Raw genomic sequence first — 27,646 nt, 5'->3', positions numbered from 1 at the left:
TGTCTAAAAAAAAACAGATTATTCTTCAGCTCATTAAAGAGCTCGGGTGAAAAAAACCAATATAGTGTGTGAAAAAAAGTAACATCATTTGTACCACGTGATTAACAACACTACAGTCCACGGTGTTCATTCAAGATTAACGGGAAAGATCGGGAGACGGACAAGTCACTCGCACAAATAACAGAAATGCCGAGTACCGTGGGAACTCTTTATCTACCCCCCGTTATATCGTGCGGAACTCGTGCTGGACCACGACCACTTCACTCGGGTGACATCTTGCTTCAGGTCGCACCGTGAGAACTGGCCATGAAGCTTTGAAATGGTTATTCATTTAAGTATGTGTTTGAATGTCCTGTTCCTCATCTTCCATAGCTCCTGTTATATTCTGCATAGCTAATTTTTATTTGCTTTCATTTCAGATTATAAATGTTACCGATACAGTGCAGAATGTGGGAGGATTGCGACAAGGTCCTGTTAATATAACATTCGCTATCTACAGCCAGCGTGAATTTCTGAATGGCTCTGATGTGAGCGATTTGCTGCGGATATTGAATCTCGTGGAGTTTAGTTTTTATCTGGGTTTTCCTGTCCTTAAGACAGCTGAGCGTAAGTTTACTTTTCATATGTGCACGTTCTTAAATTATCTAAAGAAGCTATTAAATTATCTGAAGATATAAAAAAGCAATTAGATGCACTGGGAAGCAATTTAATTGAACTGATTTGAGGAACCTGTGTATGATCCAATATAAGGAGGGTACCAAACGATTTAGAAAAATAAATAGTTAAGAAATGCTGAATTTTCTAATTAGACACTTGCCAGAATTAAAAACCAGTTGGATATTTAGTATCAAAGTCTGTGCTGAGATACAGTGAGAAAGTTTGTTCTATCCAGTGAATTCACAGTGTAAATGAATACAATCGAGCCACACTCAAGTATAACAGGTAGTGCAAAGTGAAAGATACCAAAGTGCAGAATATAATGATATAGCATAAGTGTTTCATTTACAGAGTAAGTGCAAATGAAAACGAATGAAAAGGCTACAGTGTGGTAAATTGGGAGATTGGGACTACACCCTAGTTTATGTAAGGACTGTACAGTAGTCTAATAATAGTGGGAAGGAAGATGTTCCTGCATCTAGTATATGCTTTTAATCTTTTATCTCTTCTGCCTGAGAGGAGAAAAGGAAATTACCAGGATGATCATGTTCCTTGACAATGTGGGCTGCTTTCTCGAGGCAGTTTGACATATAGATGGAGTTGATGGGTGAGGCTGGTGTGTGTGATTGGCTGGGCTACAACCACAACTGTGCAATTTCTTGAGAGATAGCTATTACAGGTGCACTAAGATCTATGCTTTATTTTCGAATTCAGTACATTGAGGCTGTATATACTTCAACAAGCTTGAGTTAAAAGTTTAAGAAGGTATGCAACCCCTTTCAAAAATTGTCTCAACTGATCCGTCAAATTGACTGATCCAGTCAATTGAAAACAAGTGTTTTGTATTAACAAAATTGGAGCTGTCATGCATAATAGGTTTTTGAGAGATCTTGCTGTTTTCTAACAAAAAACTAAAAATGTTCTAAATTTAGGAGCATGGTAATTTTTTTTATTTTTTAATTATTTGTTTTTAATTCTTTAGGAAAGGCTACTTAGAGGAACACCAATTACTTTACAAGTTTAAGTGCCAGCATGACAAAGCCATGACATTTTTTTGTTGCAGCAGTCTGTGGTCTGGGTTTTCTCCAAAGACAATTGCTCAGGATTAATGAACACACGGCTTTCTTTTATAGCCAAGTAAAGATTGAAAAAATATAAATCTTGGACAAACTGCTTCACTTTTGACCGTAAACCTAGGGAATTTTAGATTGTATGTTTTAGACTTTTACACTATTGAATCTGTTTTAGACTTTTACACTATTGAATTTGGTTGAAACTTCCACTTCTAAGTTACAACCTTGTGTTTATCCTATGAATCTGGTTCTAATGGTGATCCACTTTATGATATCAATAATTCTAGTAATAGAGGTGCAGCACGAAAAATCCCTTAGAAATATTGACCGAGAAATACATGACAAAAATAAGCATAATGTGTTTTAGCTCCTGCATAGAGTTGTTTGCAGGTGTAAACTGTATTTGACTTGAAATATTCCAATGCCTGTTCAAGATCATTGTTTCTACATTTTTGCAGCAATGTATTACCCTGAACTTAACAGGTCGCATCTACTGAAGGCTTCTTGGATAATGACAGGTACGTTTCTCAGTCCCACGCAATTAGCATATCTGCAGTTATCTCAAAACATTTACTGACATTTAATTTCTTTGAGGATTTATTAGGCCTAATGAACCTAAAACCTGCCATATATTGCCGAGGTACCATTTCACATTTTCTGGCCACTCACGAAGTTGCTAACCAGAACAGATGCACGTATTAATAAGTGCTTTTGACAACAGGGAAATGTAGCTAAACCTGAGACTTTTCTGGTCCAGCTGTACTAATCAGAAATGGGGACTGCAGTCCATACTATCACGTCTAACTTGGGTACTAAGGGTCAGGTATAGTATCTAAGCGAAGATCAACTGCCACAGCACACATTAGAATCAAACCTGAGACCCAGTTAAAACACCCACCTCTACAGTTCATTCTTTTGCTAAATTAACCTTTGAGCTACAAAGGCATTTGTTTCGGGTTTTACTAAAACATAATTTTACATAAATTTTATATTCTTTAGTTTGCACACAAGCCTCTTGCTATCAAAACAGGAGGGAAACCTTTGGTGGAATTTCTCCATTCAGAATAATTGGCATGGAATGATTGCTTAGACATGATAATTTAAAACAGTTACGGCTGAAAATGTCATGGACTAGAAATTGAGGGGACCTGTAAATAGGCTTTTCAAGAAAATGAACATTCTTATTCAGTCTGAAGAAGGGTCTTGACCTGAAACATCGCCTATTCCTTCGCTCCATAGATGCCGCCTCACCTGCTGAATTTCTCCAGCATTTTTATCTACCTTCAATTTTTCCAGCATCTGCAGTTCCTTCTTAAACATTCTTATTCATATTTATCTTGCATGAGGAATGTCGTCAAATTTAATTTCACTGTATGTGGAATACTTTTTAAATTTATGTTTGTAATTCTGCCTCTGGTTTCTCTGCTCAGTTCTTCTGGGTGTGCATGACAACCATATACAGGACAAGACATTTCAAGCTGAACTCGAGCGAAAACTAGCCCAACTTATCAGTGAGGCAACTGGGTCAGCGAGACGTTGGAAACGGGCTAGCACCTTGGGGAATAACACCGTTCAGGTAGGCAGCGCCTTGCAATTGTGCATCTGCTTGATTTCCTCATTCATCAAGCTGCCTCTCCCGAAAAGGGCAAATTGGTCCATATGAGTTGTTTTTTCTCTTAAGAAACTAATGCAAGGTACAGTAAGGATACATTTATCTGTGGGCACAATGGTGAATGTTGTGGAAAAAGTAATCAGTTACGAGCTACAGTGCCCTCCATATTGTTTGGGACAAAGACCCATCATTTATTTATTTGCCTCTGTACTCCACAATTTGAGATTTGTAATAGAAGAAATCACCTGTGGTTAAAGTGCACATTGTCAGATTTTAATAAAGGCCATTTTTATACATTTTGGTTGCACCATGTAGAAATTACAGCAGTGTTTATACATAGTCCCCCCCATTTCAAGGCACCATAATGTTTGGGACACATGGCTTCATAGGTGTTTGTAATTGCTCAGGTGTGTTTAAATGCCTCCTCTTTACAGCTCTCAGCACCTAGTCTTTCCTCCAGTCTTTTCATCACCTTTGGAAACTTTTATTGCTGTTTATCAACGAGGACCGAAGTTGTGCCAATGAAAGGCAAAAAAGTCATTATGAGACTGAGAAACAAGAATAAAACTGGTAGAGAGATCAGCCAAATCTTAGACTTACCAAAATCAACTGTTTGGAACATCATTAAGAAGAAAGAGAGCACTGGAACTGGCAGGTCAAGGAAGACTTCCAGAGCTGATGACAGACAAATTCCCTCTATTATGAAGAAAAATCCCCAAAACCTTGTCTCTGACGGATCAGAAACACTCTTCAGGAGTCAGATGTGGATTTGTCAATTACCACTGTCCGCAGCAGACTTCATGAACAGAAATACAGAGGCTACACTACAAGATGCAAACCGCTAAATGATGGGTCTGTCCCAAACATTATGAAGGGCATTGTATTTGATCAGTAGACCCTGACTGGGGAATTGAATGGTCTATTACACTGTTGTGGTTGATAATATATCCAGTTCATATGATATGAACTTGATATGAGATCTGTTTTTTGCTGCATCAAATTCTTCTTTACTTAAAATGTTGGTATATTGATGGCATCACAGTGAACCTCTTGATTAAAATTCGAAGGTTACAATGTTATTTGAAACCGTGGTGTAGGTTTATTCATTATTTTATGTAACATTGTACTTAACTAACTTTATTTGATTTTATATTATATTATATAGTCAATGTCTGAAATAGATTACCATTCAATCACAGAACATTTCTTCACAGAAACAGCATTTAGCCAATAAGTTATATATTCCTTTGAAGCAATTTAAACTGATTTTAAATTTGTGAACGCTTCTTATAGGACAAAGCTTTTCAATTTAAGTTATGGTATATTGGATTGATACAATTAAAATTAATCAGAACTTTCAAACAGAAATTGCATCGGCTTTTGAGGGGAAATCACATGTTTTGATTTGGAGGTATTGGGACTGAAGCAATGACGAGAAAGTACAATTAATTGGCCAAATGGCTTGCTGCAGTACCCATTGTGAAAGATGATTGAAATTATCACAAATCTGCTTCATTCATAGAGGTTGGTATGGTACGAGCAGCCAGTTGTTAGCTTCAATTCATTATTCCTTGGTTCATTAACTCATTAAGTTAAAAGCAACAGATTTCCATTCCAAGTGAGAATTCATGGCAGTAATTGGAATGACAAATCTACAAGCTTTCCATTTCCACCATCACCAGTTTGAGAATCCCAATTTCTTCATTCATCCAACATCGAAAGCATCACAAGCCCAGAGCTCTCCAGTTTACTTCTCAAAGGAACTAATTTGTTCATAATCGAAGAGTATTTTTTAAATTGTTTGTTGAGCCAATTTATTTTTCGTACAATTTTCTTTCGTTCTAAAGCTGAAGTGAATTCCCAGAGCAAGGGACAACATACTGGCCTTTTCCTATCAGTGAGTATAGTGTCAGCAAAATATAAAGCCTGGAGAAGCAGTTGCACTAAAAAGTAATGATCTTGACTAGCTATGCCCATCCCATGTATAAACACAGCTGTAATTTCTACACGGTGAAACCAAAATGTATAAAAATACTCTATTAAAATATGACAATGTGCACTTTAACCACATGCAATTTTTTTCTATTACAAATCTCAAATTGTGGAGTACAGAGGCAAATAAATAAATGATTGGTCTTTGTCCCAAACATTATGGAAGGCACTGTAAAATGGTTAGCAACAGGCAGATCCAGTAGTCCTTGGACAGCTCAAGTGTTCGGCAAAACAGTCGCCAAGTCTTTGCTTGGTGTCGCCAATGTATAGGCGTCCACTTTGCCAACACTGGATGCAGTAGATGACGCTGGAAGAGGTGCACATGAACCTCTGTCTCACCAGGAAGGACGGCTGGGACCCCGGGATGGAGGCGAGGGAGGAGGTATTGGGATAGGTGTTGTATCTCCTGGGGTTGTAGATGGCATCAAAATTGCTGAGTTGCTAATAAAGGGCTGCACCAGCAGAAGCCTGTGGTCTGACATTGATATCTCAGTTGATATTTTATTTTACTTCCCTAACCCAATAACAATGAGTTGTAACTTCAATTGAGAAACAAAGGACATAATAAAGTGGAGACAAAACACAAGTGGTATTCTGTTACTAATATTATTAATACAGGAATTCTCTCAGTACTCATTTATAGAGATGTTAATTTTTTAATATATTTTTCTATAAAAATCAAGAATGTGTGTGATTAAAGTATTGATTTAGAATACTTTGAAGTTTGTGTATTAAGAGAAACTGCAGCTGATGATAAATGTGTTCTTACTGCTGTAGTTAAAAATATAAACTGGCTCAATCTCCTTGTTCTGAGTATCTAACAATTTATGGAGGTTATAAACTGTTGATTAAATAGCCGGCTCCGTTTATCTTTGAAATTACATTGGATGGATTTGGAAGGATGAATTTGCCTTGGGGAGGACAATATATTTCTCCAGCATTTCAGTGTTATGCCTCCAACCCTGCATCTTATGCTATCTCGCGTTTCCTTCAAGACTCATTTGATATTTCTACCATTTCCCTGCACTAGAGAGTTAGTTTAGAAGGCAGTTAACCTACAAGCAGGCATCATGGAAGAAAATCTACTTGGTCACAGGGTAAATGTACAAAACCGCTGAGATAACAGTTGAAGTCAGAATTGAATCTGAATCCCTGGAGCTGTTTGACAGCAGAGCTAGCTGCTACTCCAACATGCTGCCACAAGTTATTTTGAATCAATACAGCCTTCGGGAGGTATTGCTAAGTGGTAGAAAGTATATTTAGATATTGGAAAATATATTGCCACTTGATCATTTAATGTTTCTCAAAGTTGTATAGAATTTCAAATCACTCCCTTTTAATTTTAAACCAGCCTTTCCACTAAGGTGATTTTCTCTACATGTAGTTAGGAAGACCAACGCATTTAAAAGTACTTATTAGGGTGTGCTCTTACCCTTATAGTTAATAAATAAACTTTGCCTTTTAATCAATTGCATCAGTCCTGACTAGGGACACAACCAGAAAGATTCCAAAAAATGTGCAAGAAATATAAATGTTGCCTGAAGCTATGTTGCAAAAAAATAATGAGTCACTGTTTAACATGAGCAAATGCTTCAAGGATATACAACAAATTAACAAGCCATATTTAATCTTTTGCATGGAATTATTGGGAGGAAATGCTTATAAGGTCATATAATAGTAGAATTTGGCCCATCAGGTCGACTCCTCCATTCAATCATGGCTGATCTATCTCTCCCTCCTAACCCCATTCTCCTGCCTTATCCCCATAACCTCTGACACCTGTACTAATCGAAAATCTATCTCTCTCTGCCTTAAAGATATTCGTTGACTTGACCTCTGCGGCCTTCTGTGGCAAAGAATTCCACAGATTCGCCACCCCGCTGACTGAAGAGATTTCTCCTCATTTCCTTCCTAAAAGAATGTCATTTAATGCCAAGGCTTTGATCTCTCGTGCTAGATTCTCCCACTAGTGGAAGCATCCTTTCCACATGCACTCTATCCAAGCCTTTCACTATTCTGTATGTTTCAATGAGGTCCCCCCCTTATTCTTCTAAACTCCAGCGAGTATAGGCCCTGTGCTGACAAATGCTCACCATAAGTTAACCTACTCATTCCTGAGATAATTCTTGTAAACCACCTCTGGACCCTCTCCAGAGGCAACATATCCTTCCTCAGATATGGTGCCTAAAATTGCTCACAATATTCCAAATGCAACCTTATCAGCGCCTTATAGAGCCTCAGCATTACATCCCTGGTTTTGTATACAAGCCCTCTTGGGGGAAAAAAGAGAGCCTATTATTTAATTAATTATTCAAAATTCTACCTAAAAGGGTAAACCTTAAGAGTGCTGGGGAGTGCAGTGGTGCAGCTGAATTTTGAATATTGTGTTAATTCTTGGTAGAAATGGGATAAGAACCTTTTAGTTAATATTCAACCGTGCATATACATGCCGCAGTAAATGTGCATTTGATTCCGTTGCCTTCAGTTTAGAGTTTAAAAATCTTCAATTATGTCCAGCAGTGCAGGAAAAGGACAATAAATACACCATCTGTTCTTGATAGACTAAAGCTTGGATTTTGCAGTTTAAAAATACTCAGTTAAAAGGGATTCAGTAAAACCATATGCTATTTTTAGTGCTTTTTTAAAAATATGGTCAGTAACATGTTGGCAACCAATTTTGACCGGATCAAAATGTTCATTTGTAGAAAAGTGTTGAGTTAATCCATGATAGAGGAATTATAACAGAGGCTTTTGAAGTATGCAAATGCAAAGTCAAATAGAGAAATCCTGAAGTTCTTTGCTCCATCCACCACAGGGTGCACTGATGGAACCTGCTCCAGTGACATCAGTAAATGAAGAACTTCAGATATTTAGATAATATTTTTGCTGTGAAACTGAATCAGCTTAAAAATATAACAAGATGTTGATCAGTGGATATTTTTATGGCAACGATAGATAACGATATAGGGGGGTGAAACATGTTCTCTGTCTCTTCCTTCGGGGGAGTGCGACTTTTTCGTGTCGTATCCCCCTTCTCTGCCTCCGTCTGCGCTGAGGCCTAATGGCGGAGCTGGCGGCCTCCAACCTGCGACTGACCCCGAGGCTCCGGAGGCAGAGCTAGCCAGGACTCACCAACGAGAGGCTGGCCGTCTTCGGGGCAGAGGCAGCGGTGGCCCGACTTGCTGGTGCGGCGTTCTGGCTTTCGGCGGCGACCTGGAGCTGATGCAGCGGGGCTCGGAGCTGAGACTGCGGGACCCGGAGCTGGGGCAGCGGCCTGGAGCTGGGGCGGCTGCCCGGAGCGGAGACTGCGCGACCCGGAGCTGGGGCGGCGGCCTGGAGTGGAGACTGTGGGACCCGGAGCTGGGGCGGCGGCCTGGAGCGGAGACTGTGGGACCCGGAGCTGGGGCGGCGGCCTGGAGCTGGGGCAGCGGCCCGGAGCGGAGACTAGGACCCGGAGCTGGGGCGGCGGCCCGGAGCAGAGACTGCGGGACCCGGAGCTGGGGCGGCGGCCCGGAGCTGATGTTGTGGCGGGCTGTCTCGGAGCGGATACGGCGTTCCGGCTTTCGGCGGCGGCGACATCACCACGGAGGTCCGCTGGACTGGAGGGTGGCATCTCCGGCCTGGATCGATCGCCTCAGCGCAGAGGGAGAACAAGGAGGGAAGAGACGGAGACTAAGATTTTGCCTCCATCACAGTGAGGATGTGCTTGGCGAACTCACTGTGGTGGATGTTTAATTTGTATTTATTGTATGTTTTGTTTTTATTGGTTCTGTGTATGACTGCAGGCAACATAATTTCGTTCAGATCAAAAGGTCTGAATGACAATAAAGGAATCTAATCTAATCTAATCTAATATATTCTTGATTAGTACAGGTTATGGGGAGAAGACAGGAAAATGTGGTTAGGAGGGAGAGGTAGATCAGCCATGGTTGAATGGTGGAGTGGACTTGATGGGTCAAATGGCCTTATTCTACTAATCCTTATGACCTTAAGGCATAGCTGGTTTTTTAAAAACATTTTGAGATCTGGCTGTTGATGGCAATGTCGCATTTATTGCCCATCGCTGACTACCCTTGATGTATTTGCTTTCTTGAACCTTTGAAGTTTTTTGATGGGGATATTCCCAGAATGCTGTTGGGCAATGAGTTCCACAATTTAGCCCCACAATGATGAATAATGAATGATACACGCTTCTAGAGGAGTGTTGCATGGAGAAAGATGCCATCTCTTGCACTTCTGATGCAAAAATGGCGTCAGGTTTGCGAAGAAGCATTATGGTATATGGCCAATGGTAATTCTTGAATTCCAATGGTATAAACACTTTAACTCCCCCTCCCATTCCCACACTGACCTTTCTGTCCTGGGCCTCCTCCATTGTCGGAGTGAGGCCCAGCACAAATTGGAGGAACTGCACCTCATATTTCGCTTGGGCAGCTTACAGCCCAGCAGTATGAATATTGATTTCTCTAAACCCTTACTTTCTCTCTCTCTCCATTCCTCCCCCTTCACACTTCCTTATCTATGTATCTTCCTCTCCCCTGACATCTATCTGAAGGGTCTCGAACCGAAAAGTCACCCATTCCTTCTCTCCAGAGATACTGCCTGGCCCGCTGAGTTACTCCAGCATTTTGTGTCTATCTTGGGTTTAAACCAGCATCTGCAGTTCCTTCCTACACAATAGAATTATACTCTAATTATACTCTATTATTTAATTATCTCTAATTCCCTAGTGTTAATCTGACAGCAGGTTAATCTGATTGCAATTCAAAAGGGGTAAGTGAAAATCAGTTCCTCATAGATCACAAGTAGTACAAGCTACTTCTTTTAAGTGGTGGTATGCACTTGTCTTCACAACTGACCACAAATTCAAGATTCACCAGTTCAGTTTAGTTTATTATTGTCACATGTACCGAGGTACAGTGAAAAGCTTTTGCTGGGTGCTAAACAGTCAAAGAAAATACTATACATGATTACATGATTACATCAAGCTGTCCACAGTGTACAGCTAAAAGATAAAGGCCACAACATTTAGTGCAAAATAAAGTTCAGTTGAACATAGTTCAATGGTCTATAATAATGTAGATGAGAGGCCAGGACCACACTCTAGCTGGTGTGATAACGGTTCTGTTACTTGGGAAGAAATTGTCCCTCAATTTGGAGGTATGTGTGTTCAAACTTCTATAACTCTTGCTGATAAAAGATGGGTTAAGAGGGAGTGACCGGGGTGAGACTGGTCCTTGATTATACTGGTGGCCTTGCTGGAGTAGCATGTGGCATAGATTAAGTAAATGGATGGGAGGTTGGTTTGTGTGATGGTCTGGGCAACTTCCACAACTCTGCTATTTCTAGCGGTCTGGGATGGCACTGTTCCCAAATCATGTTGTGATGCATCCAGATAAAATGCTTTCTATGGCACATCTGGTGAGGGTTATTGGGTACATGGACTAGTCATCTTCCTGTTTTCCTATTTCACAGTTTATACATTTCACAGCACCCCTTCCAGTGTACTGAAGTGAATGGCCCCCTTTTCCCGAGACTGCTTTTTAGTCTCTCATCCACTTCCTCTCACCACCTACTCTATCATGTGCTGTTGGGCTGTCCTCCATCATATTATTTGCACCCCTTTACATTCTATTCCTTTTCTTACTGTTGAAAATAAACATTAGTTCTGCTCTGTTTTGGTCATGCATGTTTTAAATCAAGCCTAAGAAAAATCTTCACATTTCTGTTTTTTTGCAGGTTGTGAATATTACGAAGGTTACTGGTGATGGGAGCCCAGCTGAACTAATTTACTTTGTGGAGAAGCAGAATGGGGAGCGCCTTGATGCAAATGAAGCAGCCAACCTCATCAACAAAGTAGATATACAGAGGGCAGCAATTGTTCTAGGCTATCGAATACAAGGTGCATTAGCACAACGTAAGTCTAATTTTTATCTTGCAAAGGCTAGAAGAATGAACAGCTGAATGTACAAAAAGTAACGAAGCCAATTGATGGCACAGATCCAGTAAATTATTCCCATAATATATCACTGTTAAACATCTGAAAAGCCAGCCTATTTGATCTAACTATAGCCATGCGGGTGTTTTTTGTCCTCATCTTTATAGAGTTAGTTTATCTTGGTCTGAGTTTTAATGATTCTTTAATTCACTTGGGAAGTTCTCAGGATAAATAATGTCCTGGTTTCACTGCTGATTTCTGTTGTGCCACCCCTCCAGGCAATGAATGTCTGCCAGATTCATGTGCGTTGTCCTCTGCTCTTGTGTGCTAGATCTGTGTGCCAAGTAAGTAGAAGTCCTTACAGACATGTTCATTAATAAGAAACCCGTGCTTTAAAAAAAAAAATCTGCACAATCTAAGCTGTTGAGGGAGGTAGAAGAACAAAGAAGAAATTAGAAGAAAAATCAGAGGGAATCTTCCAATCAATTTCATGACTCTCCAGGAAATATATATTTTTAAATGTTGAAATGCTGTAACTGCAGACTAACTTCATGTGACTCGTGTTTTGGGATCTTTAGGCCCCTCTGTTTTAATTACATATTTTAATTGCACACCATTTAAATAATTATTAACTTTTGCATGCTTCCATGCATTTACCAGTACTATACTTCCTCCAACACATTGCCCATTCACTTAACTATATTCCTTTTACAGGCGCCGTGCAACTTGCTAACCTACCTGTGGTGGCATAATCAGAAATCTTACTTATGATGCACTCTGTTCCTTCATCTGTAATTAATATAGATTAAAATAGTAGAGGCTATAGACCTAATCCTTGCAACATTCCGTTAGTTATTGACTGCTAATCTGGCCCTATTTTCGTTCTTTTTTTAAAGATAAGAGTGCTGGAGTAATTCATTGGGTCAGGCAGCATCTCTGGAAAACAAAGATAGGTGATTTTTCAGGTCTGGACACTTCTTCAGACTGATTGTAGGAGGAAGAGGGAAAGAAATGTGGAAGAGAGGAGGGGCAGGACAAAGCCTGGCAAGTAATAGATGAACACCATTCCTTCTCTCCAGAGATGCTGCCTGTTCCGCTGAGTTAGCCCAGCTTTTTGTGTCTAAAGTAATAGGTGAACACGGATGAGGAGAGTTTTTGATAGGCAGATGGTTGAAGAATGGCTAGAAATGAAGAGACAGAAGGTGTAAGACACAAATATTGAGGCATTGTGAATTTAGAGGAAGGAATGCAGGTGGAGGGGAAGGGGAGAAGTAGGTGTGAGTCCAGATGGAACATGGGAGAGAGGGTGGGGAAAAGAGGGGAAGAGGGGTGAGAGATACTTGTTAGAAGTTATCTTAAATTGGAAAATTCATTGTTCATCCCATTGGATAATTAGCTACTCAAGTGGAATATGAGGTTCTGTTCCTCTAGTTTGCTTGTGGCCACGTTCTGACAATGAAGGAAGCCCAGGACAGAAAGGTCAGTATAAGAATGGGAAGAGGAGTTAAAATGGTTAACAACCAGGAGATCGAATAGGTCTTGGTGGACTTAGCGCAAGTTTTTGGCGAAACAGTTGCCGAGTCTTGGTTGCATTGATGTACAGGATGCCACATCAGGAACACCGGATGCAGTGGATGAGGTGACAGAATGTGCATGTGAAACTACGTCTCACCTGGAAGGACTGCTGAGGTTCCTGGTTGGAGGCGATGGAGGAGGGAAAGGGACAGGTGTTACGTCTCCTGTGCTTGCAGAGAAAGTACCTGGGCAGGGGGTGGTGAACTAAAGAATCATGGAGGGAGCGGTCTCTGCAGAAGGCGGAAAGAGAAATAATTATGGTCCCCACCAATGTGTGAACTTTAAGTCTGTGCACTCTTTCCTTTGTACACTAACATTTTGTATAGCACCTTATTGAATACTTTCTGGCAATATGCTGCAAATACATATATCCATTGTTTTTCCTTTATCCACCCTATTTGATATACATAGAATAACTTACCACTCCCCCCCTGCCCCCCACCCATTTCACAACACTACTACCACCATTTTATTGCTCCTGTAATGTACCTCAATGAAAGCTCAATGGTGCAAAGGATGAGATTTATCAGGCTGCCTCCTCCAGCTGCATTGCATTTGATTAACAAATACTCTTGGAATTATTCTGTGATCTTATTCAAGGTTTGTTAATGTAAATTCTTATGATATATCAAAAATGAAATCCTGGAAATATTAAGAAATCAAATGAATATAATGCATTTGTATGAGGTGTGAGAATGCAAAAATCCACTCCAGGAGTTTTGTGGGGCATGAACAAATTTGCATATTTAGATATAATGTTCCTATCAATTGCATAGAAATCCCATTAGTTCCATTCCTCCCACATTTCCCTGCAATGTTTTTTCTTTTATATGGAGATCAATTTTTTAAAATATTCTTTTTGCCACATAGCTAAACTTAAATGATAATTTACAGTAGCTAATTAGCCTACCACCACATCTTTGGGATGAGGATGGAAGCCAGAGCACCTGCTGGAAACCCACGTGGTCATTAGAAGAATATACAAACTCTGCGCAGACAAGATCAGGATCCAACATGGATGCCAGGAGCTGGGAGGCAGTAGAGCTAATTACTGCATAACTGTGCCATCTATGTATGTCACAAAATGAATAAGGGGGGAGACATTCTGCTAATTCTGATTATCTGTCCAGTAAAACCACAGTGTCCAGATGTCCTTCTGTACTGGTTCCAGTGTGTGCAGTATCTATATTGTTTAACTCGATTAATTGTGCTAAAAGCAAGTGTCCAAACATGAAGTAATCATTCCAGTGTGAGCTTTATCAAATAATCTATTGACTTTATAAAAGAGAGTTAATACTTTTTAGAGTATTGTTCTGGTGACACAATTTGTTGTGTTTCTTCTTTTGTAGCGGTGGAGAGAGTGGCCACCTCAATCCCAACTGAAGAAAATAAGAAATTGTGGATCATTGTGGCAGTGCTGGTACCTGTGATTGTGGTCATCACCATCATCGTGATTCTGTACTGGAAGTTCTGCCGAACAGACAAGCTGGAGTTTCAGCCAGACACCATGAGCAATATTCAACAGCGGCAAAAAGTAAGAAATTCTAAATCGAAGTTTGTTGGTTTTTTAAGGTAAGGATTCTGTTTAAAATGCAGAGCACTTGGTCTAGGACATTGGTTGGAATGAAAAGAACTTGATGTTGTTTGTAAGGAAGTGTAGGGCGGCACAGTGGTGCAGCCGCCTTACAGCAAGTAGAGTTGCCGCCTTGCATCTTACAGAGGCCCAGGTTTGATCCTGACTACGGGCGCTGTCTGTACGTTGTTTGTACCTTCTCACCGTGATCTGCGTGGGTTTTCTCTGGGATATCCAGTTTACTCTCACACTCCAAAGACGTACAGGTTTGTAGGCTAATTGGCTTGGTATAATTGTAAATTGTCCCTAGCGTGTGTAGGATAGATAGCGTGCGGGGATCACTGGTCGGCGCAGACTTGGTGGGCCGAAGGACCTGTTTCCACGCTGTATTCTCTAAACTAAAAACTGCAAAGTATTTAGATGATTTCTACCTCAGATTATAAGGAAAAAGAAAAATCAATTTTGTAGTTTGGATTAATCATAAAAAAAGGATATGGTAATAATTTCCAACAGCAAAATTACGAGTAGAGGCATGGGGCATTTTAACTACGATTGAAGGATACAATGAGAGGCTGTTCAGCTCATGCTGCCTCATCCATCCATGCAACATAAATCCATTTCAGCTAAATTAAGGTTATTGTGATGAGAATAGCAGTTGAACAATAACGAAAAGATTATCAAGGTAAAAAGATAAACTCTGTTACTCTCCACAGACCTGCTTAATCTGATTATTTACAAAGCCTTCTATTTTTAATTCAGATTCCATCATTTGCAGTAGTTTTGTTTCAGTGGTTGAATCAACCTGTGTGCTTTCTTGGATCTTGATTGGGAGTTAGGAACTGAATGGAGTAATTTATCCACAAATGTTTGGCCTCAAAAGAACGCTGTTTGAAGAAAGTTGAATTTGGTGATTTGCATGATGGAAAAGGGAGATATTAACTAACGAAAGAAAATCCAGTCCATGCTGATGAAAAATGTAGCTGTCTTTTACATAGTCAACAGAATGGTGCTACAGGTGCACAACCTTTTATCCGAAAGCCTTGGGACCAGACACTTTTCGTAATTCAGAATTTGTCGGTCTTCGGAATGGAAATTTTTTAGCGTAGATTTTAATGGCTGGCTCAGTGGTAGAGTGCTCGGCTCATATCCGCAAGGTCGCGAGTTTGCGCCTTGATCCCGGCAGTAAACTCGGTCGCGAGTTTGAGTCTTCAATGTAGTTTTTTCTTGCAGAATAAATGTTTGTATGAAATGCAATGTAGGAGAGGTGTACTGACTGTGGGCAGAACTTTGGAAGTGATTGCCCACCAGTCTAAAAAGCCGCTGTGTCTCCCTGTCCCTGGGATAGCAGGGGGCGATCAAACAGCACAATACCCCCCTCCCCCTCCAACTCCAGAGGAATCCGCTCCCCGATGGGCCGCTACGGCGACAAGTGGCAGTTTGCCCACAGCCCGAGCTGCGCCCCCTCATCCGCCACCCCAAGAACAAGACGTACCTTGCACACCATCAGCTTCTGCCCCTACGTGTTCCTCTGGAGTTGGAGCGGGGCTGGGCTGGAGTTGCTGCTGGCTGTGGGTCTCTGGGATCTCCATGCTTGCAGTGGGCCTGGGGGTCGGTGTCCCGTTGGTCCTGACGTCTCCAGCCACCCCCCTGGACTGGAACTGGAAACTGTACCGCCCTTGCCCCCTCCCTCTGCAACTGCAAACAACCCCACTCTCCTGCAAGGGCAGTACAGTTCCCGGAGGATGGCAGGTGGCCGGAGACGTCAGGACCAACAGGAACCCGCTCCCCGGTGGGCCCCTACGACGCCCCGAGCTGCGCCCCGTCATCCGCAACCCAGGTTCCTCTGTAGTTGGAGCGGGGCTGGGCTGGGCTGCTGTTGGCTGTGGGTCTCTGGGATCTCCGTGCTTGCAGTGGGCCTGGGGGTCGGTGTCCCGATGAGGGGGCGCAGCTCAGGGAACGGCTTCTGGTGGTCCTGACGTCTCCGGCCAGTTTGCAGTTTTCCTCTGGAGTTGGAACGGGGCTGGGCTGCTGCTGGCTGTGGGTCTCTGGGATCTCCGTGCTTGCGGTGGGCCTGGTGGTCGGTGTCCCGTTGGTCCTGACGTCTCCGGTGACTGGCACTGACCTGCTGGTTTCGCCGACATGAAGACAGTGCAAAGCCCGCGCGCCGGTGCAATGAGCGGGGAGCTGGAGAGGGGAGGGAAGGGGTCACACACATGGCCGGGAAGCAGAGGGGCGTAGGTGGGGTGAAACTGAAGCGAGCGACAATCTGCTGCTGCCTGCCCCGCTGAGTTAAAAAGTTCCCACGCAAGACTCACGAAACACTGTGTATCGTGAGTCTACCATGGGAACTTTTTAACTCAGCGGGCAGGCAGCAGCATATTGTCAATTATTAACCCTCCCGCGCAATATACCCTCACCTTCTCTTTTATGAATGGGGATTTAGTTCCCCTTTCTTCGAGGACCGACCGGAGGTTCCGCTGTCACCTCTGCGGGCCGCCCTCGGTGAACGTTTTCAAGGACTTTTCTTCAAGGACCGAAAAAATGTCCGCTATTCGGAGGTTTTCGTTATTTGGATCTTCGGATAAAAGGTTGTGCACCTGTACTTCTTAAAGGCGTTTTGCTTACCTTGGTAAATAACATTTGCTTCACATCGCAAATGTGGAATATGAATACTCAAAATGGGAATAAGCCCTGCTTCTGCTGGCAGTATAACCTAGCAACTCTTAGATAACGCAAGTCATCAATAATAGAAAGGATATTTTGTTATAAAGTAATAGATCTCATGTTTCCAAATTACGTTTGTACCAGCCAAATGGAGGGATTAAAAAGATAATGAAGTCCTTGTTTGCAAGGAGGTATTCGAATGAGAAGTATTTTTATTGATTTGAACAATTCGAGCAGAAATTGTGGATGCATGCAAACAGGAAGGGGAGTAGCTTCAGGAGCTAATTCCACCTCAATGAGATCTTGGTTCAACTGGGACTTAATTTCACATCTACCTTTTTTCCTATATCTCTTAGCAACTATTCCATATTTAAAATCAGTAAACGAACTTGGTGTTGCAAAAGAAAGTTACAAACTTTTGCCTCCCTCTGCATTAAGGAGTGCCTCTTAATTTTACTCCTGATAGATCTACCTTCAATTTTATACCATGCTATTCGCTATTCAATTTCACAACATTGACTAGTTTCTCTCTATGTCAATTCCCCTTTAATATTAAAATGTTAAATGTTTGTTGATAAAAGCTTAAGGTGGTATGAATGCAGGAAAGATTAGCACATAATCTGTGTAGTGTAACTGTCATGTTATCAACTTATTCACCCAGCTAAAATGTGTTTCCCTGGCTTAAAATGTATGTACACGTATTGCCGGGCAGATGGCTCTGATGCACAAAGCTTTGATGTTTGCTAATGTATATCTAGTGCAGGAAAGCATGATGTGCATTGCTTAAAGGGCCTGTCCCACTTACGTGTCCTTGGCACGCAAATTACGCAACCTCGTGGTCGCGTTGAGGCGCACGGGCATCGTATGACCGGCCCCACTTAGAAGCGCGAAGGGGTATGTGGTTGTGCGCGACATCGCGCGGGGCTCTGAAATTTTTGTAGTGAACGGAATCTTCGCGCGCCAACGGCCTGTCGCGGAACTGACGGCCAAAGTGAGACAGGCCCAAGACCCTGACGCGACGCAACGTCTCACCTTCAACAGCAGCAAAAGCAGGCAAACGATCACCGAACTCGGCCTGGGGCTCTCGCCGTTGCGGTCCGGATCCGCCCCCACTTCTACTCCCAGAGCGGGGCCAAGAAAATTGAAGATAGACACAAAATGCAGGAGTAACTCAGCGGGACCGGCAGCATCTCTCGAGAGAAGCAATGGGTGACGTTTCGGGTCAAGACCCTTCTTTTCAGACTGAAGAAGAGTCTTGACACGAAACGTCACCCATTGCTTCTCTCGAGAGATGCTGCCGGTCCCGCTGAGTTGCTCCAGCTTTATGTCCATCTTCAAATGACATCACGCACTCCAGACAGCTGTGCGTACGCATGTAATCGCGCCCGACCTTTGCGGGATCGTCTCGGCCGCGTAATTTGCGTGCCAAGAACACGTAAGTGGGACTGGCCCTTAAGGAATAGTAATGTCCCTAGCTGCTTAAAAAGATGTTGGTTGAATCTTGCAATTGGTAAGGCATTACACCATCCTGAAATAAAAAGGAAGATAAATTATGTCTGGCCCCATGACACTTCAGTACAGAGAATGCAGTGCCAATGTAGTCCAGTGCAGTCCTAGCATTGACATTAGACAGCAATCTTTTCCGCTTTGTCAAAATAGATAAATATTAACTTTTCTCAAACCTGTCTGACAACACCAAGGATGGTCTAATGAGTAATGGAGTAAATTAAATAAGGTCACAGTGCTGTCAGCAAGAGATACGCTTTTAAAGCGTTGCTTTGAAAATACTTCAAATTATCAAATGAATAAACATGAATGCTTTATCCTTCAATCAATTGATCCTTTTATTTTAGCAAATGTAAGTTGTCTTGCTTTAGCTAAAATAAAAGCATTGAAGGATAATGTCAGTTTGGCTGAGCTTTCACTGCTTTCATTTATATTAATCTAAAAGGTCTTTCAAATTCTTGTCACTGAACTTCAAAATTATACATTAGGACAACCAAATGAAGCTGGCTGCTAATGTTGCCTAATTTATTCTGCATTATACTCAAAGGTCTGTGAAAACAATTGTTTTTTTGCTATTCTTTCTTCCTATTCATTAGATATAACAAAAAGCTTTTTTTTCAAATTCAGTTTTCAGGATTTGTGTTTTGCATAGAAGGCCAATGTAACCGACCTAAAACAACCACATCCATCTTCCTTTGTGAATAGTGCCACTGCAACCATGGAGTATTTTCCCCTTCGCTGCTTGAATACTTATCATGACACACAAGGAGGGTATTGCCCATCAGCATCATGTTGGCTCCAGCAGAACAATCTTATCAGTTCCATCCCTCCCCTTCCATCCCTGTAACTTATTCTCTCTCACTTAGCCCTCAATGTCTCTTTTGATTTTTTGCACGCCTTTCTACACAATAGGTAATTTATGATAGAGAATTAACCCATGAGCATGCCTTTGGGATGTGGGAGGAAACCAAAGAACCAGGTGAAAATGACTTTGTCACAGGAAACTCTACACTAACAGTACCCAAGGTCAGTATCAAGCCTGTCACTGGAGCTGTAAGGCAGCCGTTCTAATAGCTGCACTACTCTGCTGCTCAAAGTGCTCGACTTCAGGTTTACTTCAGGTTTACCTGACAGGGCTCCCTGACATTGTGCTTGGTTGGATACCACATTAAAATCAAGCACCGTCACTCATTTCACTCACTTATATCAAGGCAATGATGAGATCAGGAGTCATAACTGGACCAGCCATATTGAAGCAATGGCCAAGAAAGCATGACGACTCTACTTCCTTAGAAGGCTTAGGAAGTTCGACATACCCCCAACCACTCTCACCAACTTCTGTAGATGCGTCGTAGAAAGCATTTTATCAGGTTGCATCACAGCATGGTTTGGGGAGAGCTCCATCCAAGACTGCAATAAATTGCAGAGAATTGTGGACGCAATCTAGACTATCATGCATGCCAACCTTCCTCCCATTGACCACATCTACACTTCTTGCTGCCTTGGCAAGGCAACCAGCATTAAAAGGGACACAGGCCACTCCCGCTCCCATCAGGCAATAGGTACAAAAGTGTGAACATGCAAACCTCCAGATTCAAAGACAATTTCTTCCCAACTGTTATTAGGCAACTGAACCATCCTATCACCTAGAGAGCGGTCCTCATCTGCCATTTACCTCATTGGAGTCCCTCAGACTAACATATTTTTTGAAAAGGCAGAATTTGTCACAAGCAGTGTATAAGCTTGTGCTGTGTTGTAACACAGTACATCAAAGAGGCTTCTTTAAAAGATGTGAATCTGTAAAAATCTGTTTCACTGCGTAATAAATCGTATATTTATCTCCTCAGCTGCAAATACCAAGTGTTAAAGGCTTTGACTTTGCCAAGCAGCATATTGGGCAACATGGTAAAGATGACATACTGGTCATCCATGAAGGTCTGCCACTTCCCTCAGCAAAAGACAACTCGCCATCTGAGAACGGTGATGTATCCAGTCCTCAGCCAAAGGCAGTCAAACTCTCCAAAGGGCTCAGACAGAGAAGTAGGTAAGTGTGCACTATGACACAGAGCATTAACCACTCAACAACAGAAATATTTGTTCCTTCAAATTAATTGATGTGATGAAAGTTGCAATTTTATTTGAGTTTGTGCCTTGCTTGGCCTGACAAAATGAAAAATGGCTGTGTTGTCAGCAGGTAGACAAAAAAGCTGGAGAAACTCAGCGAGTGAGGCAGCATCTATGGAGCGAAGGAATATGTAACATTTTGGCTCGAGACCCTTCTTCAGACTGATGTCGGGGGGGGGGGGGCGGTAAAAAGAAAGGAAGAGGCAGATACAGTAGGATGTGGGAGAGCTGGGAAGGGGAGGGGAAGGAAGGAGAAAGCAAGGATTTTCTGAAATTGGAGAAGTCAATGTTCATACCGCTGGGGTGTAAACTACCCAAGCAAAATATGAGGTGCTGTTCCTCCAATTTGCGGTGGGACTCACTGGCCATGGAGGAGGCCCGGTACAGGAAGGTTGGATTTGGAATGGGACGGGGAGTTGAAGTGTTGAGCCACCGGGAGATCAGGTTGGTTAGTGCGAACCGAGCGGAGGTGTTGGGCGAAGCGATCGCCAAGCCTGCGCTTGGAATCACCGATGTAGATCAGCTGACATCTAGAGCAGCGGATGCAATAGATGAGGTTGGAGGAGATGCAGGGGAACCTCTGCCTCACCTGGAAAGACTGCTTGGGCCCTTGGATGGAGTCGAGGGGGGTGGTAAAGCGACAAGTGTAGTATTTCCTGCGATTTCAAGGGAAAGTATCAGGGGAGGGAGTGGTTTGGGTGGAAAGGGACGAATTGACCAGAGAGTTAAGGAGGGAACAATCTACGGAAAGCAGAAAGGAAAGATGGGAAGATGTGGCCAGTGGTGGGATCCTGTTGGAGGTGGCGAAAATGTCGGAGGATTATAAGTTGCATGCGACGGGTGGAGGTGGAAGGGGGACTCTGTCCTTGTTGCGAGTAGGGGGATGGAGAGTGAGAGCGGAGCTGAGGGATATAGAGGAGACCCTGGTGAGAGCCTCATTTATAGCAGAAGGGGGGAACCCCCGTTCCCCAAAGAATGAGGACATCTTCGATGCCCTGGTTTGGAACAGGTGCTGATGCAGTGTAGACAGAGGAATTGGGAGTAGGGGATAGAGTTCTTACCGGAAGCAGGGTGGGAAGAAGTGTAGTCCAGATAGCTATGAGAGTCAGTAGGTTTGTAAGTAGATTTGCTTTTGCACAGCGGGGAAGTATTGACCAAATCCAATGCAAATCTTCATCTCAGGCAATAGAGAATAAGGAAAGAAAGAAAAATTCTTACGAAAGGAAAGAGTAAGCCATTCTTGCTCAAAATAAATTTCAGTGGATATTAATCATGAATGTGCAACTTGGTGTTAAAAATCCTTTAACTTTTTTTTCTATTTGTAATGTGCTTTACAATTTAACCAGTATAATTTTTTCATCATGTTGTCCAATTACCACACATTATTGTGCAGGTTTTCGTACTCAGTCTGCAATCATTGCAGATCCAGATAATGGTTCTAGCTGATGGATGAAGATTTATTTAACACTCAGCTGCAAGCATGTCCTGCCATCCTCATAACACCTAAAATCCTCCCTGTATAGCCTTCCTGTGCTTCTTGCCCTGAAAAATGCTGAATCCTATGTTTGCAGCTCCAGCTGGCTGTAATATATCTAGTGCATGACGATCCTGCTGAATTTAAGGTTGATTTATAGAAAAGGAGACATGAATGTCCGAGTTGATTATTTGGCTTCTCCATACATACAAGAAATCTTAAAAATTCCATACCTGTCATGTGCAGATTACGGTCAATTTCTCTTTGAACCTGAAGCCTGGTGTTCTATGCTGGTTTTAATCCTCAGATCCTTAGTGCAATCCCTTCCTCTTTCCCATTTTTCAAAAAAGAACACAGCAAGAAAAAGCAGTGGTGCTGCGGTAGAGTTGCTGCCTTACAGCACCAGAGATTGCTGGTTCGATCCTGATTACAGCTGCTATATGGAGTTTGTATGTTCTCCCCATGACCTGTGTGGGTTTTCTCTAGGTGAATCCCGATTTGTAGGTTAATTGGCTTGGTATAATTGTGTAAATTGTCCCCTAGTGTAAATGTGCTGGGATCACTGGTCGGCACGGGCTGAAGGTCCCGTTTGCACGTTGCATCTCTAAACTAAAAACTAAAATGATGATTCTGACAAGTGGATCATTCCACTGTGAAGTGACTGTCAACGTACTAATTGCTATGTATTCATTATTATATATTTGTGTGGAGAATCTCCTCTGCATCACAATTACAACTAACAATGTGACATTTTTAAACCAATCTCCAAGTCAAGTTAAGAGTTCCTTATTTTCGATGTCCGGATGTCATAAGTGTTTTAATTTGCATTTATTATCAATATTAAGGAAATTATGGAAATATAACTGCTCCTGGTCCACTATAGTGAAGATGCACCAATTGATTGTCAAGCGAAAATAGGACTATAAATAAAACTTGATTGATATTCAAGAATCTTCCTCTGGATTCTCTGATGCAAACTCCAGCCTCATGGTTAATTTCAATTGTATGACTACCTATCCTGGAAACCTATGTATATTCAAAAACAAGTTTCAAAACTAGCATGATTTTCAGTGAATTTATGTGAAACATGTCTCAAGTAAACCTTGGGAAAGGCACATTAATTAGTGGTGTTTTGAATAATGTAATTCAAATGTTGTCTAAAAAGCATTGTCTGTTTGTGTAGAGTTTCACCTTCAGAAGCTGAGTCCACAGCCAGTGAGCAATCGAGTGGCAGAGAATCTGTTGAAGATATTCCAAAAAACACTGCAATTCCTAATAGCGGTGGCAATAGACACATGGCGATCAGAAATGGTTTGTATCCTCTAATTTATTAGCAATACAATACAAATTTGTGTATGAACACTTTTTTAAATATAATTAAAGTCGGAACCCTTCTTCGGATGACTTCAGTAACAATCCATCTGAACAAGGGTTCTGACTTGAAACGTCACCGATCCATATTCTCCAGTGATGATCCCTGACCTGCTGAGTTACTCCCGCATTTTGTCTTCTATTGTAGACCAGCATCTGCAGTTCCTTGTCTTTACATTTTTAGCCAAAGATTGAGCAAATGCAAACAATGTATAAGCAATAAAACAAAGACAGCAATCTTGCAGCCATAGGCAATGAGTGGTTCCAATATCATTAAACAAGTACCCTGGCTTTGTTATTGGAAGGATGCTGACATACTGCATTGTTGCTTAACCTTTTAAAGTATATGAGGAATATAACGAAACGATCTATGCTATACTATTTTGGAAGCATTGTTTTTTCAAGTTCTGATGTTTCAGAAATAAGTGCTCTACTTTTGTTATAAATAATATATCACAATAGCATTTTCTAAAGGGATTGTCACAGTTCAGCAGTTAGTGCAACTGCTGCACAATTCCCAACTTCCATCCTGACCTTGACATTGTCTGATTGGGGTTTGCCTGTTCTCCCGATGATTGAGTGGGTTTCCTCAGGTATTACATTTTCATTCACATCCCTGATTAATAGGTTAATTGACTAATATAAATGATCTCTTAAGTGGCTGGAAAGTTAACATGGATTAATGGGCATGTGTGAGAGAAAAGGTGCAAAGAAATTGTGAGGAAGTGAGATAGAAGGGCATGCCTGATGGGCTTAAATGTATTTGAGCAATGATATGGAAAGAGTGCAGCATATTTTCTTAAAGGATCAGTGAAACAAAATTAAATTATCATGTTTGCCATGTGTGTCCTATATTATGATGGTGTCATCATGTATCCAGAATATTTTCTGAAAAACAAGTATACCTCAGAAGCCATAGATGGTAATATTTTTACAGCGTTCTGTTATCACAGAAATTCAAAATCAGTGAAGAAAAGGAATCCCTTGAAAACATTTATTCTAAGGCCTTTGAAGGTTTGTGTTGAAATGTTTGGTGGTGGTTGCCATGGAAACCAGATACCATGTTTAAACCTGTACCAAGAAAATCTGCATAGGTTCAGAGTGCTCAATGTTTAAAAGCCTACTGGTGCCCTCTGGCTGTTTGAAGTTGTTATTGTAGTTGACTGGGTTGCAGAACTATTGATTTCAGTCCAAGCATAATCGTGCAATGAAACCTCAATGTCAATCAATGTATCTCCATGGATTAATTTGGTAAAAATCTATCAATCAAGAATGGTTGAAGTAACCGTAATTTGCATGACTAACTCTCAGACCACTGTACTTCTGGCAGTCCAACTACTTTTGTTGCCTGGCATCTCTGCTCCTTTGCCTCTGAAGAATTCCCTCTCGTAGCTCTTCTGATCTGAGGATGTTTCTATTTACATATTCAATATTGGACCCAGATACCAAAACATTGTTTGCATGCTTCATTATTCCCATGCTGACAAGAAGAGAGCACGCATAAACCCACTGAGCCTCTGCTGTCAGAACAATCACATTCCCCAATGTATTTCCCTGTAAGTAATTCTCTCACACATACCCATTAACAACACCTCGCCTCCAACCCTACGCAAGTTTTTTTTCCCGCTATTCACCTCTGCTGGTAGAATTTATAATGGCCAATTCTCCAACCAAGCAATGCATCGTTCGGATGTGGAAGAAAGCAGTAGCAACCTGAGGAAACCTACACTGTCACTGAGAGAATTTGCAAACTCCATGCAGACAGCACCAGTGGTCAGAACTGAATTCTGGTTGCAAAAGTACTCCCATTTCTTGTGGGACCTCCTTTCTACCCAATTATATTTGAATCGTTGTAGTTTAGTCACCTATCTGATGAGCACATCCACTCATTTCTGTAGAATTCTGAAGATCAGGTTCTTCAGGTCTGGGAACAAGTGCAAAATTTATTATTCCCAGGGAGTTGCTTAATTTGCAAGGTGTGCAGAACATTAATTTGTTCAGTGATACTACAGTGAACATCATCTGCTCCTGCGAGAGTCATAGAGTCAAACAGCCCCTACGTTTCAACACGTCCTGCTGACCAAGATGCCCCATCTGAGCTAGTCCCATTTGCCTGTATTTTGCCCATATCTCTCAAACCTATGTACCCGTCCAAGTGTCCTTTAAATGTTGTTATTATACCTACCTCATCAACCTCCACTAGCAGTTAATTTTCTATACCCACTGCCCTCTGTGTGAAAAAGGTGCCCCTCGGGTTAGTATTAAATCTTTCCCCTCTCACCTTAAACCCTTTGGTTTTTGATTCCCATCCCCTATCAATTCCCCTCATGATTTTATGCACCTCTATAAAATCACCCCTTAGGCGCTCCATGTAATAAAGTCCTAGCTTGCCCAATCTTTCCCTATAGCTCAGGTTCTCGAGTCCTGGCAACATCCTTGTAAATCTCTCTCCGCTCTTTAAAGTATAATGACATCCTTCCTATAGCAGAATGAGCAAACCTGAACACAATAACCTCCTCTCTCACTGCCCCCTCACCCCCACCCCCCACCCCACCCCCACATCAGTCTGAAGAAGTGTCTCAACCCGAAACGTCACCTATTCCTTCATTCCATAGATGCTGCCTCACCCACTGAGTTTCTCCAGCATTTTTGTCTACCTATCTGGCCTCGCCAATGTCTTGTAGAATTGCAACTTCTGTACTCTCAGATCCCTGACTGATGAAGACCAAAGTGATGAAGACCAAAAGCCTTCTTACCACCCTATCTACCTATGAAGCCACTTTCAAGGAACTATGTGCCTGAACTTCTAGATCCCTCTGCTCTACAACACTCCCCAAACCGTACTAATCACGGTGAAGGTCCTGCCCTTGTTTAACTTCCCAAAATGCCATACCTCCCACTTTTTCTGCATTGAACTCCGTTAGCCATTCTTCAACCCACTTGCCCAGCTGACCGAGATCTTGCTGTAATTTTTGATAGCCATCTTTACTGTCTGCAATACCGCTTACTTTAGTGTCATATGCAAACTTATTAATCATGCTTTGCAAATTCCAAAACCAACTTTCCATCACCACTCTGCTTCCTTCCATGAAGCCTATTCTGTGTCCTCTCCTTGGATGCAATGTGATTTAACCTTCCACAGCTGCCTATCATGCGGAACCTTATCAAAGGTCATATTGTACACATTTCTCACTGCAATGAAGAGTGCTTCTTTGTTTCATAATGGACTTCACCCAAGCAGCAGAATTACTTGCATATAGTGGAGATGAAGGAGATCTGATACAATCAAAATCGTGATTATTTTTGGATGTGAAGAAGAATCTTCTCGATCTTTCTAAAATTCTCCTGCCTTGATGTTTGATATTACCATCTATGTCCTAAAATTAGAATAGTTCAGAAACAGTCCCAGGTCATTTGTATTAACAAGCCATTTCACCTTTGTGTTAAATTCCCTGGATTATTTCAGGCATTTAATTCCAATAATAAGGTCCAATAACAAAACCACTGCAATTCTGTATGCTGGATCACCCCCTCAGAAATTCATCAGTTGTGCAAATACTTTTGCCAGTCGCCCCTCCCCAATTTAACATCATTCATTTGTATTCAATACTCTGTTGTACATGTTCTATTCTAGAAGCTCCTCCGATTCACAAGTCTGATGGACAGACTTCCTCTGCGTCCATTTTTGACCATGTTGATCGGATGTCGCGCGCACCTGAGGCAGGCAAGCGGCTACCTAGCAAAATTCAACTGATCGCCATGCAACCTATTCCAGCTGCTCCTTTGCAGAATCCATTACTTCCTGAGCGAGTGGCTGAAACAAACAAAATCAATAAAGAGGTAAGAGATTCTCAAGTTTTCCCAAGAAAATGGAATGGAATTTAACGATATGGTGTTTGCTTGAATCTTGTGTTAATCCATGATTAAATAGAACCAGATGTATACTTTTATAGATTATTTTAACAAGCTTTTCCAACAATTCATAGGAAGCATGTAATTCATTTGGAAGGTGCTTGCCGATTGAATATGCAACAAGGTCCCAGATTGTCAGTTACGGTCATGCCGTAGACACATATTCTCAGTTGCA

The 27,646-nt window shown here is 41.8% G+C and overlaps 1 protein-coding gene across 1 annotated transcript in view; it reads left to right on the top strand.

Annotated features, from left to right (window-relative positions):
* kiaa1549 (KIAA1549 ortholog) overlaps nucleotides 1-27,646 on the top strand; it is a 102,416-nt gene that overhangs the window by 43,619 nt on the left and 31,151 nt on the right. The window contains exons 5-12 of the mRNA XM_033037732.1: nucleotides 420-606; nucleotides 2,189-2,248; nucleotides 3,161-3,306; nucleotides 11,074-11,251; nucleotides 14,197-14,381; nucleotides 20,438-20,634; nucleotides 23,372-23,499; nucleotides 27,194-27,399. Of these exons, the coding sequence (XP_032893623.1) occupies nucleotides 420-606; nucleotides 2,189-2,248; nucleotides 3,161-3,306; nucleotides 11,074-11,251; nucleotides 14,197-14,381; nucleotides 20,438-20,634; nucleotides 23,372-23,499; nucleotides 27,194-27,399 (1,287 nt within the window). The remainder of the gene's footprint in view (nucleotides 1-419; nucleotides 607-2,188; nucleotides 2,249-3,160; nucleotides 3,307-11,073; nucleotides 11,252-14,196; nucleotides 14,382-20,437; nucleotides 20,635-23,371; nucleotides 23,500-27,193; nucleotides 27,400-27,646) is intronic.

This window comes from Amblyraja radiata, chromosome 19, assembly GCF_010909765.2.
Source record: "Amblyraja radiata isolate CabotCenter1 chromosome 19, sAmbRad1.1.pri, whole genome shotgun sequence".
Lineage (NCBI taxonomy): Eukaryota > Metazoa > Chordata > Chondrichthyes > Rajiformes > Rajidae > Amblyraja > Amblyraja radiata.
This window is presented reverse-complemented; position numbering and strand designations above follow the sequence as displayed.